Source organism: Papilio polytes, unplaced genomic scaffold (assembly GCF_000836215.1).
Source record: "Papilio polytes unplaced genomic scaffold, Ppol_1.0 DF823288.1, whole genome shotgun sequence".
NCBI lineage: Eukaryota > Metazoa > Arthropoda > Insecta > Lepidoptera > Papilionidae > Papilio > Papilio polytes.
Genome location: NW_013525916.1, coordinates 110,185 through 126,756, shown reverse-complemented (window position 1 = coordinate 126,756; position 16,572 = coordinate 110,185). Strand labels below are relative to the sequence as shown.

Genomic DNA, 16,572 nt, shown 5'->3' with positions numbered 1-16,572 from the left:
CCAGTTGCTGCCGCTGCAGCGCCACTGCGAGGCGCGCGCCGCCGCCGCCCTTGATCTGCACAACCTCGTTTCCGTCTATATACATGCTAAGGTACAGCTCTCAGACTCTATCCACCCCTCCACCATAATGAAATAGGTACAGAACACTGCCACTAAAACGATATCTACATTCGTTTCCCAGGTATATGGGGCTACGCAGCTGCTGGAGTACTGCCAAGGCTTCTTGCTGCAGAACATGGTAGCCCTGCTGACGTACGACGACTCGGTGAAGCGACTTCTGTTCGGCAAGCGGCTGCCAGGACACAACGTGCTGGGCGCTCTGCTCACTACGCTACAGAAGCGAATAGAGTCCAGAAAGGGACAGTCAAAGAGTAGGTAGCAAAAGTAGGACTATCAAATATTAGGCAACAAACAGCAGTCAAAGATTAGGTAAAGAAAGTGAAGTCAAACAATTAGAAGTCAAAAAAGCTGGACAGAATATTTTTATTTGATAGAAAAGAGAGAAATATTTAATTGTTATTTAAAGTCAAACTCCAAAGTTAATATCTTTTCCATTTCTAAGTTGTTCTTGTAGACTTCAATTACTTTTATCATTAGGTAACATGTATGTACGTTTGTGTATTGTATGTAAAGGAATTGAAAAGTACTTATGTATTATATTATGTATCATCGATATATATAATGTGTTTATATATTTTTTCTTTTCTGTAACTAAAGACGATAAACTGATAGACCTATGAATACAGAACTTGATATTGTTCAATTTATAATAATTACAATGAATATTGTTAAAAGTGATATCGAAACCTTTACGTATATTAAACAAATTGATGATACGCACAATTGAAATAAATTATTACTCTCTTTGTTGTAGGATTTATTCATTTAGATGTTCATATATCGGTACTTATTGTATGTAAAAATACTCAGTAATTGGACTATGTACAAACCTAACATCTTTAAAAAATAAGGCTAATATTATTATGTTGTATCGTGTAAATCATTTTATGTTAAGAAACTACAATATCAAGACTTAAAAGTTTGTACGAATATTTTGTTATTTTTAATTATCTGTCTATCGTAAAGACTATTAACTATGTAATTAAAATATAATTATTGTTGAAACAAAACATGTTTTATTTCACTAGCTGTCGTCCGAGACATCGTCCACGCACCTAATTTTAGTCCCTTTTCCTTTCCACCCTTTTCGTAAGAGGAAAGGATGAAAGGAAAAATGGATTTGTCGGTGGAGGAGACGTGAAGGAAGGGGAAATGTCCTCTTTCTGTGCGTCTCCTCCTCCGTCAATAAAGAGTAGGCAACGCATCTGCAATTGCGGATGTTTATGGACAGCGGTCGCTTTCCATTTTGGTGGATTCAGGTGGCCACTTGCTCGTTTGCTACCTTATATTATAAAAAAAAAACTCATCCTTTCTTCTCTTACCAATTACTTTCTACATCTGTGACATATTTCAGCGCACTAATAAACATATACATCCATCTAAACTTTCGCATTTACAATATTGGTAAAAAGTACTTGAAAACTTTAAAAAAAAAACCAGAGCCTATTAAATACAAACAAGCAAATATTTTTTTTATCTTTATACAATTAGTATAGATATGGTTCAGTTTTTTGTATAATAAATATTGCGTAATGATTATCTTCAAGTGCTGCCGAGATTGTAACAGCTAGGATAAAAAAATATAAATTAGGTACTTATGATAAAAACAAGCAAGTCATCAAGACTCGGAATTAATTTATTTATTGTTCGTCATGCGCGGTTTACTAATTTAAATAAATACATGTTATTATAACTTGCAGTTTTAAAATAAAATCGACACCATGACTGTATTTTTAATATCTATCTTTATTGTATAAACTAGCGCATAGCCCCGACTCCGTCTGTGGTTTAATATATTGTCTAAGAATAGCATAGAAAAGATAAGGCAATATTTTAGTAGAAAATTCGCTCGGTTAAGCTTGTACCACATACACTTGAAGGTCCACACTGACGCCAGTAACTTGGATTAAGAATGTTTGCTGCACTCACAATGAACGATGATTTGATTTGTTTGATACTTGTGTGAAAAAAGTGTACGATTTAAGGGCAAATTTAAGCTGTACCTCTCTGGAGTTATTTTTAGTAAGAAGTTATTTTTTATAACATTATGCGTAACAAGTAACGAATAGTGTTATAAATAAAGACCTAAGTGTAGATCAAATACAACACAACGTTTGTAAATTAAACAATATAAAAATAATCATTTCTTAAAAGATAAACATTTAAAAATACATATAGATAGTTAAAACTGTTATCTAACAATGAGATTTTTATTTAATAATCAGGATTAACAATCATAATATTTTTGTTTATTCATAATCACTAACATAATTAAGTTTGTTGTGCTTGTCAAACATGATAAGCATTATTGATGTATATATGTCTGCGGTCGCGGAGTCTCACACATTCGGTGATCTCGTGCAGTGACGTGTACAACATGGCGTATCTCATAGCTATTGTTACGGTGCTGATCGCCGCATTACATTACTACTTTACCAGGACCTTCAATTATTGGAAGAAGAGAAATGTGGCTGGACCCAACCCAGTACCATTATTTGGCAACATCAAAGACTCCGTCCTTCGACGAAAGCCTCAAGTGATGGTCTACAAAAGTATTTACGATGCATATCCCAACGAAAAGGTTGTCGGAATTTACAGAATGACAACGCCATCGATATTGCTACGCGACTTGGATATAATAAAGAGTGTACTCATCAAAGACTTCGAATCCTTTGCCGACAGAGGAGTAGAATTCAGTATCGACGGTCTCGGAGCTAACATCTTCCACGCGGACGGCGATAGATGGAGGTCGTTAAGGAATCGATTCACTCCGCTCTTCACTTCTGGGAAGCTCAAGAACATGTTACCTCTGATGTCACGAGCTGGCGAGGGGCTCGTTAAATACATCGATGAAGTAAGTCGAACACAACCTGAACAATCTATTCACAACCTAGTGCAGAGATTCACAATAACTAACATCGCAGCCTGTGTGTTCGGTCTCAATTTAGATGAAGAAATGTTGAAAACATTTGAAGAATTGGACAAACATATATTCACCGTAAATTACAGCACCGAGCTCGATATGATGTACCCGGGAATATTGAAAAAGCTTAACGGTTCCCTCTTCCCAAAGGTTGTTAGTACATTTTTCGATAAGCTCACTAAAAACGTACTTCAAATGAGGGGAGGAACTCCATCAAGTCAAAGGGATATGTTCGACTTAATTTTGGAATTGAGAGAAAAGAAAACATTAGAGACAGCGAGAAAGTTCGAATCCGACGAAGTTAAACTTCTCGAACTGACCGACGGGGTGATCGCCGCGCAGATATTTATCTTCTACATGGCTGGATACGAGACCAGCGCTACCACAATGACCTACTTGTTTTATGAACTAGCGAAGAATCCTGATGTGCAAGACAAACTCGTTGCTGAAATAGACGAAGTTCTCTCCCGTCATAACGGCAACATAACTTATGAGTGCTTGAAAGAGATGACATACTTGAGCAAGGTATTTGATGAGACATTAAGAAAATACCCGGTCGCAGACTTCACGCAGCGCAACGCTAAAACTGACTACGTGTTCCCCGGCACCGATATCACTATCAAGAAAGGCCAAACGATTATTGTATCCACATGGGGCATTCAGAACGACCCTAAATATTATCCGAATCCTGAAAAGTTTGATCCTGAACGTTTCGATCCGGAAAATATAAAAAATAGGCACCCCTGCGCTTATTTACCATTTAGTGCTGGTCCCAGGAATTGTTTAGGTATGTACATTTGCGAGTGATTTCCCCTTTTATAACTGTTTATTGAATTGACTCTATGAAAACTGATTTTTATAAATTGTGGTTGATCACTTCTGTTCACAAAAGGTGACAAACTAACTAGCGGCCACTTAAATTCCAGAAAAGTGCGAAGTAACCGCTTCACAGACCAATAGGAATTTCTTCAAATTTCTCTTCCTCTGCGACCCTTATTAATTTCATTTTGTATTGTTATTATTCTATGTCTTATTATCATAGGAAGTAGATAGAACCGTTTGTTTTACTTAATGACACTTATAAATTGCAGGAATGCGGTTCGCCAAATGGCAGTCTGAAGTCTGCATCGTGAAGGTTTTATCGAAATACCGCGTGGAGCCGTCGAAGAAGACCCCTGAGAAGTTCAATTACGATCCTATGCGTCTTTTTGCCCTTCCTAAGGGTGGTATTTATGTCAATATGGTGCCCAGATAAGCTTAATGTATTACGTACGGTGAAAGATTATGGTTCTGATAAAATAAATAAATTCTGTTAAATACATTCGAATTAAGCTCAAACAAATATTCATTTTTATTTTTACACCCTGACAACTTAATCCAGGATATCCTAGTACAGAATTATGACCTCTTGTGTATTTGTTACAGGATGTTGTTTGATGTATGGATATCTAGGAATTGTACACATTACAAATTGTACAAATCCGAAGTTGTTTAGGCAAATAACTTTTAAAGTAATGTTTAAAGGTTCAGACACACGTATCCTACATGTATATATTTCCTAGTAGGCAATGTATGAAAAACACACATTATATGTTCCGCAATGAATGCTCACGTTTATTGTTTCACATAATCTTTGCATGCAAACATATGTTATCTATTTTTTTATTGTTATATTACTTTACTGACTGATAATCTGAAGTACAGCGAATTAAAAACACGGAATTAAAGATGTAAGCTTAAAAATAAAAACCCGACGGAGTCTAATCGACACAAAACAACGCCATCTATTGGTTGCTGTTGGAAACAGGGATTTTTAAAAACTTTATAGTACCGAAATTACGTGCATGATACACTAATAACATCGTTTTAGATGTGGCTAAGTAAAATAGTGTAGCCTGATTCTAAAAATCTACATGCCCTTTATAGGCCCCATTATATGAAGTTAGAAAATTACACTAAAAGAGGTCGCTAGCGATCGATCTGCCATAATTTAATAATTCACAAGCAACACCAAAGCGACAGTGGCGACACTACATTAAAATAATTGATTATGGTATAGAGCATGTATAGAGTAGAGATACGTATTCATACCTACTCTTTGACGTGGGAAAAGATCTGATTGATAATGTCAAAGATAATGTGTCTGTGGCAGATGTCAGTGTCAGATCAGATGTGGTTGATGGTTGTGCGAATTTTCGTTTTGGTAATTTGGCAAATATAGTGATTCAAGTAATTTGTTTCATGAGTACATAAGTTTTCGTTAAATGTCGTGACAGTGCAATAAAATGCAGTTCTACAAGGAAAGGATTTTAAACGCTGCACAGTTAAAAAGATTAAGTGAACATAAATATTCGTGTACCAGTGCTAGTATATTGGACGCATGGCTTCAACCTTGGTGGTGCTGGCTGGTGTCTAAAACGCCGCTATGGCTCGCTCCGAATCTCATTACAATTTTAGGTCTAATTATAAATGTAGTGACAACATTAATTTTAGTTTGGTAAGTATCTTTATGCCTTGCAATTAAATGATTTATGTCACGGGAGAACAAGCGGAACGACTTTCGTTTTTGCTTCGCAAGAGCCCGTTACTTTCTTTTAGCCTAGATTGTAAAACTAGTTTTAATTAGGGACGATATTGGTATGTTTATGTCGTCATTTAACATCGTGTTTAGATTGTCATTGTCACATCGAAATACGCAAGTTCTATTGGTCGTATCCCAGGCCGCGCCATTCCGATAAGATATTTGTAGTAAAATTATCACTTATCATGATCACTCCACTTCATACCTGTTAATTCAATTATCAGAGATTTTAACAATAATTATGTTAGATAATAATTAAAATTTTAGTTATTAAATATACCTTTAATTTATTATCTGCTCCAATAATGTATTTTACTTTAGTTACGTTTTAGTAATACTGACAGTGGGCAGAACTGAATAATATCTTTTATGTTGTGTAAATGTTTTTTTTGTGGGTTTTCATTGAAAAACCATTATAGTCATATACAATAGACTAATTAATGATAAAAAATTGTGGAAAAACCTGTTAATTAGTGTTCCTGTGACCACATTTAAAGTAAAATTTTTTCATTGTAACAAAAAAATGAATAACAAACATTCAAGTGAATGTCAGAATATTGTAAACAAAGAAATGTCACATTCCATATAAGACACATCTATACCAATAGAAGAGAGATTTTTATTTTTAAAACTGAACTTATAAACTAGTTCAACGATCTTAAATATCCTTTTCCCTATAGGATGCCAAATTATCACTGAGTAATATAGGCTATACTAATTACTAAATTTTTAACACCTTAAAATGCTGGCTGGCTAAAATCCAGTAATAGTTTCATCACAATCAGTCCAACCAATTATGAGGTTACTTTGAACAAACATAAAGAAAAAAATATTGAAACCAGATTTGAATTTGAAAGGCACAGCTTTATGTATTACTAGCTTTCGCTCGCGACTCCATCCGCGCGGAATTAAAAAAAACAAATGTGAGTAGCCTATGCATTCTTCCAGAGTATCCTCTACACATATGCCTAATTTCATCGAAATCCGTTTAGCCATTTAGGCTACTAACTCTAACCAACATCCATCTATCCATCCATCCATCTAAACTTTTGCATTTATAATATTAGTAAGATTAGAAAGTAACATGTATAAATAGTAAAATGATAACTAAGTGATAAATGAATAATTGGTGTACATACTTAAAGTGGAATAAAGACAAGGAGATGAGATTTCATTATGTTTATCAGGTACAGTCCGGACGCCCGTCAGGATGTCCCGCGGTGGGCGTGCGCAGCGTGTGCTCTGGGAGTGTTTGTGTACCAGAGTCTGGATGCTATTGACGGCAAGCAGGCTCGCCGCACCGGCAGCCAGTCACCGCTTGGGGAACTCTTCGACCACGGCTGTGATAGTATTTCAACAGTATTCATAGCGCTTGGTGCTTGCATCGCTGTTAAACTCGGCGAGTATCCGACATGGATGTTCTTCCAGGTTAGTAATATATTAACAGGTTTAGATTCTGTATGACTATGATCTTTAAGTAATGGAGTCTAGTCTAAGTAATCATTAGATTATAATTAATGAAGGAGTGAATTAAGATATGACAATTCCACTGTAACGACGAGGAGAAGTTGATGTATTAAAGTTTGGTAATTACCATGTTGTTTAAAATACTTAAGAATGTGTTCAAGAACTTATGGAAATAATCATATAACTATTACTTTACCTTAGTTATAACTCTTGGTTTCTATTACAATAAATATTGACTTACTATGTTCTAATTGTTAATGTCTACTATGATATATGTTTTATTCCATTAACTAGTCAATGTGCACATTTATTTAGCTACATTTCTCTCCTACCTTCAGAATTAGTTTGAATCTATAAATTCAGTCTGCCATCTGTTTAAACTTGGGTGGATTTAAATCTATTTGTACAAGTTTCAACACATTGTAAGTATTGCGTTGAACATAAAATGGCTAAACTCACGTGATAACATTCGGTGTAGGCACGGACAGTTTCGAACCCGTTGGGGGTGTTCGTTCGAACTGTCGGTGCCTACACCGAATGTTATCACGTGAGTTTAGCCGTGTTATAATTTATGTAGTATAATGAACATAAAATATTTAAATAAATGGCAGTGAGTTCAAAGAGAAAGCTACAAGCTAATAATGTATTTTAAAGTTATATAGATTTTCATGAAATTAATTTGCTTTTAACTATTGAGTATCCAAAAATTATCATTTAGCTTATAAACTGTCTAAAAATTTCAAAAGAAAGTCATCTACATAGTTCTTTTACTGACCTATGTTTGTGATGCCGCGCTTCCAAGTGACGCAAGCATTATTAATGATTGCGTTGACTTGTGAAGTGGCGAATAAAGTTTTAACTCCATTTAGAGCGCTAAACGGGATTAGTTTCGCATTGCGAACTAGATTGCACCGACCGTTACAGTTTCCTCAACTAAATTCCAACTAAATTCACTTAACGCAATCGCTTGTTGTGTCGGGTCGCGTCGCAAATGTCGGTGAATGAACTCTGGTGTGAATCAGCTCAGGACAGGATGTTTATGTTATTGATCTATTTAAATGTTAGCTAATTTAAATAAATTGCATGTGTTTTGTTGCCAATATATTACAAAATTGCTAATTACATTCCGGTTACAACAGCTCTTGCGTTTATAACTCGATATTACACGCATAATCCATTTTACACGCGTATTTTCTTGACAATCTTTATCGCGTAATATAGGTATAAGGAGAGGTGTGTAGAGCATTTTTATTTTTACATGAAAAAACAGTTAATGAGTATAAAATGTAATTAATAAAATACGATAATATTTAGCTAAAAAACTGTGTTATGTCACACAATAAAATTATATGATAAATCTTTTAGCACATTTAAACTACTTATAACAGCTGAAAGACGGGACTTCCGCGTGACGATTGATTACGCAATACTATCGTATGTGATAACTATACTATCGTAAATAGCGAATAAATATATTCAAAATGAGTTAGCATTACAATGCGGTGTGTCAATAAACATCACGGTTACATCCGCACGTGTCTGATCTCTTCAGTCTCAGAGAGATTTTATAGAATTTATTTTAATCTAGCGATATTCATTCCTCCAAATATCTCCCGCTTTGGATATATTTTAGCAAGTAATCCCTGACATGTTTTCTCGTTTAAGCGAACTTATCATTAACAAACCTCCGGAAATATATCGCGATATCAAAAATATCCGTTTAACTATAGCCTTGAAGAATAATATACATGTAAATTTAACTAAATATGTAAATTACTTTTGCAAACTGATTGTTTATCAATTTAATGTTATTCGACTTCTGTTTCCTGTGACGAAAGGAAATTGAAAATGTACGCCGAAAAATACGCCGGTAATGTTTTCCTGTATTAATTGTTCTCTAATTGTTGGATTCGTAATTTCATCATTATTGCGACACTGTAGTTAATGAATTCTCTTTTAGTAGACGTTATTTAAAACATATATCTTAGCTGAAAGCAGCCGAACTTATATGTTGATGATATATTTTTACATGACATTGCGGGATGTTTGATTATTTAATTTGCGGTATAACGCTAAAACTAACCTCGTCCCCCCTTCCTTAATCCCCACCTTCCAATCGCAGTCTTGTCCTTGAATAATTTACTATTAGTGTAAAAATAGATATTTGTGACTGTTATATTGACTTGTATTTTGCATATGTTTCATTAATGAATGATTATATTAAAGTCTAGTTAGTTCGTTCCAATGTAGGAGGTATAGTGTGGTTCTATCGTTGTCGACCGCAGCACCAAGTTTGGAGGTCAATGTTACGGCCACGACCCCACGGCCTAGGTCGCGTCGCTTCGGCGACTACAGACTGACGTCTTGACCACATTTAATATATCTGACGTTTTGGATGAATGCCCAAATCTACAATCTCTGTGTTTTCTTGAGACCTGAATATATTGTGTTTATATTGAATTTAATTTAGTTCGTGATTTTTCTTTTTGTGGAATCTCCGGTGTCTTGATCGACCGTATACTCCATTTTTCATTTTACTGCATTGCTGGTTAAATGCAACCTTTCTTTCTCTCTCGACCAGCTTTATTACAATAATTATGACTGTGAGATGGCGGTGCTATGCTCACAGTCCTAACTTTTTTACACGGCTCGCTCTAGCGAAAAAAAATTATGTTTGCCACTCTAACATTTACTAAACTCTACATGTAAAAGTTAATCAATTCAAGCTATTAGGAACATAAAAAACACCGCATTTAAAAATAATATTATATTTCGGACAAATAGGATGTCCGATTCAAACAAGTTTTGTTCATAAGATGTCGTCGACCCGTTGCATTGACATGACATACGAGGTGTGACGACAGCCACAGCCAAGGCGAGGTGAATGTCGCGGCCGACATGAGCCTCCGTTACGCAACATTTGGAATATGGAAACAATGCATTGTTTTGATAACGAGATGATGCTTTTAACAGACGCCGTAAAGATGTGTCTCCACTTCTGAAATACCTGTAAAATGTCTATTTTTTAATTATATTACAGTAGATATGTGATCGATTAGCAGCAATAAAAGTCTACATTAAGAATCATAGAGTGTATTATGCACTTGTTTATTTATGTGCCATCCGTTAAAATACAGGTGCGGTGCTTTTCACTTTAATAAACGCTGATAATATCGCAATTAATAGATATTGCATATTCATTTAAAGTTTTCACATAATTAATGTCCGTTTCGCTATAAACCAATTACGACGATTAAAACTGATGCTAAAATATGCAATTATTTTTACTAGATTTCACATTACTTACCAAAGTAGATTTTAACTAAAAAATATATTTAAAAACACGCCTTTTAAGAGATAGATAAGGCTTTTTATTTTCTATGTTATGAAAATAAACTTCGAATCGATTTTAAAGATTGATTTAATAATCAATCTAAATGGTTCAGCCGTTATTGTGTAGTCTTGTTTAGGGAATACTAGCTTTTGGCCGCGACTCCCTCCGCGTGGAATTAAAAAAAAACAAAAGTGAGTAGTCTGTGTTATTCCAGACTATCCTCTACTTCTATGCCAAATTTTCTCCGAGATCCGTTCAGCCGCCTACAAACTCTAACAATCAAACATCCATCCATCCATGGAAACTTTCGCATTTTTAATATTGGTGAGATAGTAAGAAGTAAAATAAGATAAGTAAGATTTGTAACTTGTATGGCGATGAGTGTATAGTAACAATAGCCGGCAGTTGGCAACTGCGCCGCGCCGTCGCACGAGAGCTTGCCAAGTCGCCGACTGTAGACTGCTCTCTTATGTGAGCATCCGAAGCCAATCCAATATTAACCTTAAATAGATATTTTAAATTACGTAGATTATTACTTCAAAAAACCCTGCTGATAATTATAATGTTCTTATTAGGATTATTCAGTGACCGCAGTAGTTATCCAGTCGAAAATTATTTTCTAGATTTGGTTTAGATCACTTTTAGATATATAGATATGTTTAAAAAATATGTAATAAGACTATCTGAAAACGTTTACAATCTAACAAAGATTTGTTACTTTCTAAAGAATTTCACTTTCTTTTGAGATAACTTTTACTTTTTAGGCAACATTAGTAACCAACATATTTTCGCCGCCCTACTTTGATGGATTGTGTTTTTTGAAGTTTTCGTTTCGACAAAGGCGAATTTAGATAGTTTTATTAAATTGTACTAACTATTGTAAATTAAGTTTCCAAATAATGCAAGATAGTTTATTGAAAGACTTGAAGAATTATTTTTATTTTTTTTTACTAAACCAGGCTCAGGGAGACAGGCTATTAAACCTTACATATTTATATTTTGGAGTTGTTTTATTCATTTTGCAGTGTTTCTGTGCAATGACTCTGTTCTACTGCGCGCACTGGCAGGCGTATGTGACAGGCACGCTGAAGATGGGGCGCGTCGACGTCACAGAGGCACAATATGCCATCATGGCCATACAGCTCATCTCCGCCACCCTCGGCCCTGACTTCTGGGCCACCAAGGTAATGTGCTCCACCCGCATCTTGTTCTCACACATGGTCGGATGGTGGGGTCCCTTTGCCACATCCAAAGTTATGTTTTGATTTAATTTTTTATCAGTTTAGGAGCTTCATGTTAATTTGAAACCATCATCCGATCATCGAAATATTCACATGTATCATTATAAGCGAAAGGCATTTATTTTTAAAAATTCCCACATGACGCTACCGTAATTAAGTTAGAGGTGACACTGTGTTAGATAATTTTAAAATGTACATTTTTAAGGTTAAACGTTTAGATCAGATAAGTAACATATGATAAAAACATGTGTATCTTAGCACTATATCAATTGTTAATTGTTAATTTTTCATATAAATGTGGATATCTAATTAATTGCTCTTGGATTCTAATAACAATATTAATCCAATGACGTACCATTTCCAACTAACCTGGGAAACTATGTACTCGCACCGACTACACTAATTTTATTCATACATGGGCGAGCACGACTCTTGTAACTGTAACATTTTAAATTATATTTATAGCGTAGAGTGAAAGCAAATACAACATGAACTAGCGGGAATTAATTACTACCTCTATTAACATTCCGTTAGCTGAAATATTGTCCGCAGTCAAAATATGGCAAAAAAAGTTTCGATTCGCACTAAGATGCATCCGCCGACTGAACGTTGAAGACGGCCAGCCAAGGAGTTACAACGCTCCACGATAATTTATATGTAATTCTTCCTTACGTATTTTTGTATAAACTGCCTATGGTGGGGTGTTATGGGCCGTGGGTGACGTGTGCCGTGTGCGGCGTAGGTGGGCGGGCTGGAAATGCGGTACTCGCTGGCCGGCGTGGCTGTGCTGGGCACGGCGCTCACCCTGGGCAGCTTGGCCACGGCCATACTGGCCGGAGGCGTCGGCAAGAACGGCTCCACGGTTGCAGTGAGCGACAACATATTTATATTGGGGGTTTGGGGGTTTACAATGCTATTGGTATACTTATTTGTTGTACGCGTTAACGGTAGGTGTAGGGTGGGGGATTTTTGGCATTTTTTCAAAATTTTTGGGTTATGTTTGTGTCATTTGTTAACTATGATCAAGGTTTATGATCAAAATGTATCGCTTGAAAGCATCGTGGTTAAATATTTTCAAAATTTCGATAATCAGACATGAAATTGTATCACTTTGTAATAAAACTTTACCCCCATACCCCCATCACTACTAAAACTTTATATTTAAATAGATTTATCGAGCGTATTACTTGTTAATTAGGTCGTGCGTACTGGAGGTGTAACTTAGTGTTAATTTTAATTTTCATTCGGTTGTTTTGAGGTATTTTGGTTTCGCTTATTAATCATCATGTGGGTTTTTTTAATAGCATGTCTAGTCCGGTCCTAATTTATGGCTTTATGGTTATGCTCATTGTTATTTATTTATTTTAATCCATTGTAATATAATAGAGACATTGTTTATCTGTTTTGTTTTGCTTTTTTTCTTTTTCAATTTAAGGTAAACAGTATATGTCTTTGATGCGACGTCAATGTCCCTATTATATTATATTCTAACTTTGAGCATGGTCTAAAGTATTTTTAATTAATTAAGTCGTTAGTTTTTCATATTATCGATGTCATTGTGTGGTTGTGTACCATCTCACGTGCGTCTTCACTCATCCGGTTTCGTTCATTCATTCGCTCATCTCACATTTATTGCTAGAATAACGTTTTTACGTATGTATAATATATTTAGGGACAAGTTTAAGAATATTCGATGTAATTCGTATTAAAAATTATTATGAATATGAAGTATTTGTATAAATTTTGTTCTGAATTGTAATGTGTATGGTATAGAGTAATTCGTCAATGTAGAGAAATTAGGCTCATTACGCTTCAAGTTGTCCAGTACTTACCGCGTCCTTGTTGGTGCTAATTAATAAGCAAGAAGTGTAATATTTTTTACAAACATGATACATTTCTAAAACTACATTCGTATTCACACATCAAACATTAAAAAAAATTCTTCATTCGATGTCCTATCCTGGATCTAGAAACAGAAAATATATGTTATCACATATAAACGATGCGAGTGGTGATTGGTCGAAGACATAGTTAATGTTGTGTGAGGGCAGCTGGCAGGCGCGGAGTGGCCGACGTCGCTGGTGGCGTGCGTGCTGTCGGACGCCGCGCAGCTGCTGCTGTTGGTCAACTTCGCCACCACATTCCGCGTTAGGGGGTGCGGCAAGAACGGCTCCACCGTCGCTGTAAGACATCTCTCACCCCACGAACACTGCAACAATCACAGAGTATTTACAAAATTGAACAACCTGTTAACCCGTTCTTGATTCGTTCTGTAAATACTCTGTGTGTTTGCGGAGTGTGCGCCGGGACAGCAGTCGGTACTTCAGGCTTCATTTTCGACTCACGCTCACATTTCAAGGCGTCTGGTAACACTAGTATCTTCATTGTTTATCACGTTTTCTTTCGCCTATCGCAAATCACCTCTCGAGCTATAGGTTGCTTATAGGTTTAGTCTATAACGGGTCTTTTTTATTTTGGTAAAATTATTGGTGCTTCGTTCGAGGTTATGCGTAGGTGATTAACGATAACGAACCGATGAGTGAAGATAGCACACGTATCGGAGGCCGTCGCTTGAGGAGTTCCTCAGTATTAATGGCATGTTTTTTTATTTCTCTTTTTCTGTTGCTGCCGCCGGCCGCCGACATGACACCGTTACACTGACCGTCAACCAGCAGCTCCCGACCGTCGACCTCAGCATTAACTTGGTGTCCAACTACGCGGTCGTGTTAATGACCTTATCTCTCGTGTTCGGCTACGTTAAGGTCATAATGAGAGGCGGCGTGGGGAAGAACGGCTCCACAGTCGCAGTAAGAGCTTGCTTTATACGATGTGCACCGTGCCCATTGTCCGCGTGACGTGACGTAACGTCATACGCACGCCGCGCTTGCTCCGGGAACATATACTATCGCTCAAACGAGGGAATGACAATGCAATGTATTATGTTAAATGTAATCTCGCATGTATTGTCGACGATTTATATGTTACTAAATCTATATAAAGCACGGCACTACTATAAAAATGTGCATTTCTTATAAATATTAATTTCTTGTTCGAATGTGCTCTACTACAGTAGAGACTTAAGTGAAATCCTTTCAGCATGATGAAGTATAAAACAAGATGAATTTAAAAATATATTACACGATACATTTAGATTTAAAATCAATGTAAGGATACCTGGTAAGAGTTTTGTATGATGAGGTCGCGTTCTCAGTTTGCCAACTAATTTGTTAGCCGTATGTTGCGTGTGGCCGCTGAATGCCGCTATTTGTCTGTGCTATGTTCCTCATTGTCAGTTTCCATTAGCAAAACATGTATAAAAACATATTCTTATCACAGTTCTTTTGCAAAAAACGATAGAGACGAATGTTTTTACAAATGTTATAATAGTGGAAAGTGACATCGCGTACGTGGTTACAAATTATGTTTTATTGATATGTAAACATCTAGACAAAAGTTATTGGAAAATAATTCGGCATATTTTAAATGTTTTTTTTATTATTTGAAATCACGTGCGCATTGTGTTTGTTGCATGTTTTTGATGTTTTTTGCATGTTTTATGTATTTTGATTAATTTTTCATTTTATTGCTAACATTGTCGCTTTGGTTTGTTGCATTTGTTGCTATTTTTTAATTTAGGTAGAATAGTATTTAGTGTTTTTATGAATATTTCATTTCAATAATAGCAAATATCTTGATGATATTGTGTGAATGAAAAAAAACACATTTAAAAGTCCATTACTGAACGAAAATAGAATGACTCAAATTATAATTTCAAGACTTCTTTGAGGTTTTAAAACATCTAAAAAAGTCAAAACATCGAAGTGTAATATTTTCTTTAATTAAGATCATAGGTAAAAGGTCAATCTGAGTAAATGGCCACTAAGGGCTGCCTAAGCATAGATAATTCTTTACTATGAGAGTGTTTGACCATGAAACGACTCTATGTGTGATAACTTCGTGTTTGTGGAGTCCGTGTTACAGCCAGTGGTGTCCCCAGGGCACCAGCATCCTGTCTCCGGTGATCCCCTTCTCGCTGGTGGTGGTGCCGGCCTTCATCATCTTCCAGAAGAGCGAGTCCCACGTGTATGAGAACCATCCTTCTCTCTACATACTGGCGTTCGGTATGGTCGCCGCTAAAGTCACGAACAGACTTGTGGTAAGAACACTTTTGTAACATAGTAAATTATTGTGTTTCTGACTTTATTTCTGAATGTGTTTGGAATGTATTTGATCTCTAAAAAAGTAAGAATACAAAGTCTCCTTTTCCACTAATGCGACCGTGTTTATGGGCGGTTTCCCAGTAACGTTTAACCATTTAACAGGTCCATTTAACACTAACGAAACGTTAAGTAATGAAGAAATAAGAAACTGCAGAAACCCAGCATAACATGGGTCAGATTCCCCCGTGTTAGAGGTCCCTAGATAAGAGAGCTTTCAACTTGCATTACTAAGTACATTGCTCACTCTTATCAATATTATAATTAAATTATTGCACATTGTTTATTTGACGTATAGATTGATATATCAATGTTCTAACACCACGGATGTCAAAAACAGCAATTATTCAGAAGCGAATTTTGTTGTGGGCATGTTATGAGGAGGGATGAATCGCATGTTACAAGGATAACCTTATTTATGAGTGTGGTACATCGGTTGAGGTAGAATTAGAAAGAGATGGAAGGTTTGCGTAAAATGTGACATGATCAAAAAGGGAGTGACTGAGATGACGTGTTTCTGATAGTCTGAAACAATGCGTCTTCGATTTCTTTACCGATTAGTAAAATAGCCAAACAATGTCCTACGTGGTGTTAGAACTTCGAGGACATGTTACATCGGAGGGTATGCGGCTGTCTCAGGTGGCGCACATGACGAAGAGCGAGATGGAGTATTACGACTGGTCGCTGCT

General features: G+C 36.0%; 2 protein-coding genes and 1 long non-coding RNA gene across 3 annotated transcripts in view; all 3 read left to right on the top strand.

Moving 5' to 3' along the window:
- On the top strand, positions 1-1,130 carry LOC106104978. Its single transcript, XR_001225710.1, has 2 exons — positions 1-91; positions 182-1,130. It is a non-coding gene; the product is annotated as an uncharacterized LOC106104978 (long non-coding RNA).
- Positions 1,131-2,452: 1,322 nt separating this feature from the next.
- On the top strand, positions 2,453-4,385 carry LOC106104977 (cytochrome P450 6B1). Its single transcript, XM_013285169.1, has 2 exons — positions 2,453-3,830; positions 4,135-4,385. Exons 1-2 carry the CDS (start codon positions 2,498-2,500, stop codon positions 4,296-4,298), a joined length of 1,497 nt encoding a protein of 498 aa, XP_013140623.1. The 5' UTR covers positions 2,453-2,497; the 3' UTR covers positions 4,299-4,385.
- A 799-nt stretch (positions 4,386-5,184) lies between these two features.
- The window catches only part of LOC106104946 (cholinephosphotransferase 1), a 17,059-nt gene continuing 5,671 nt past the window's right edge, over positions 5,185-16,572 (top strand). The window contains exons 1-7 of the mRNA XM_013285139.1: positions 5,185-5,540; positions 6,812-7,052; positions 11,451-11,609; positions 12,409-12,534; positions 14,342-14,473; positions 15,664-15,822; positions 16,523-16,569. Coding sequence (XP_013140593.1) covers positions 5,329-5,540; positions 6,812-7,052; positions 11,451-11,609; positions 12,409-12,534; positions 14,342-14,473; positions 15,664-15,822; positions 16,523-16,569 — 1,076 coding nt within the window. The 5' untranslated portion in view covers positions 5,185-5,328. The remainder of the gene's footprint in view (positions 5,541-6,811; positions 7,053-11,450; positions 11,610-12,408; positions 12,535-14,341; positions 14,474-15,663; positions 15,823-16,522; positions 16,570-16,572) is intronic.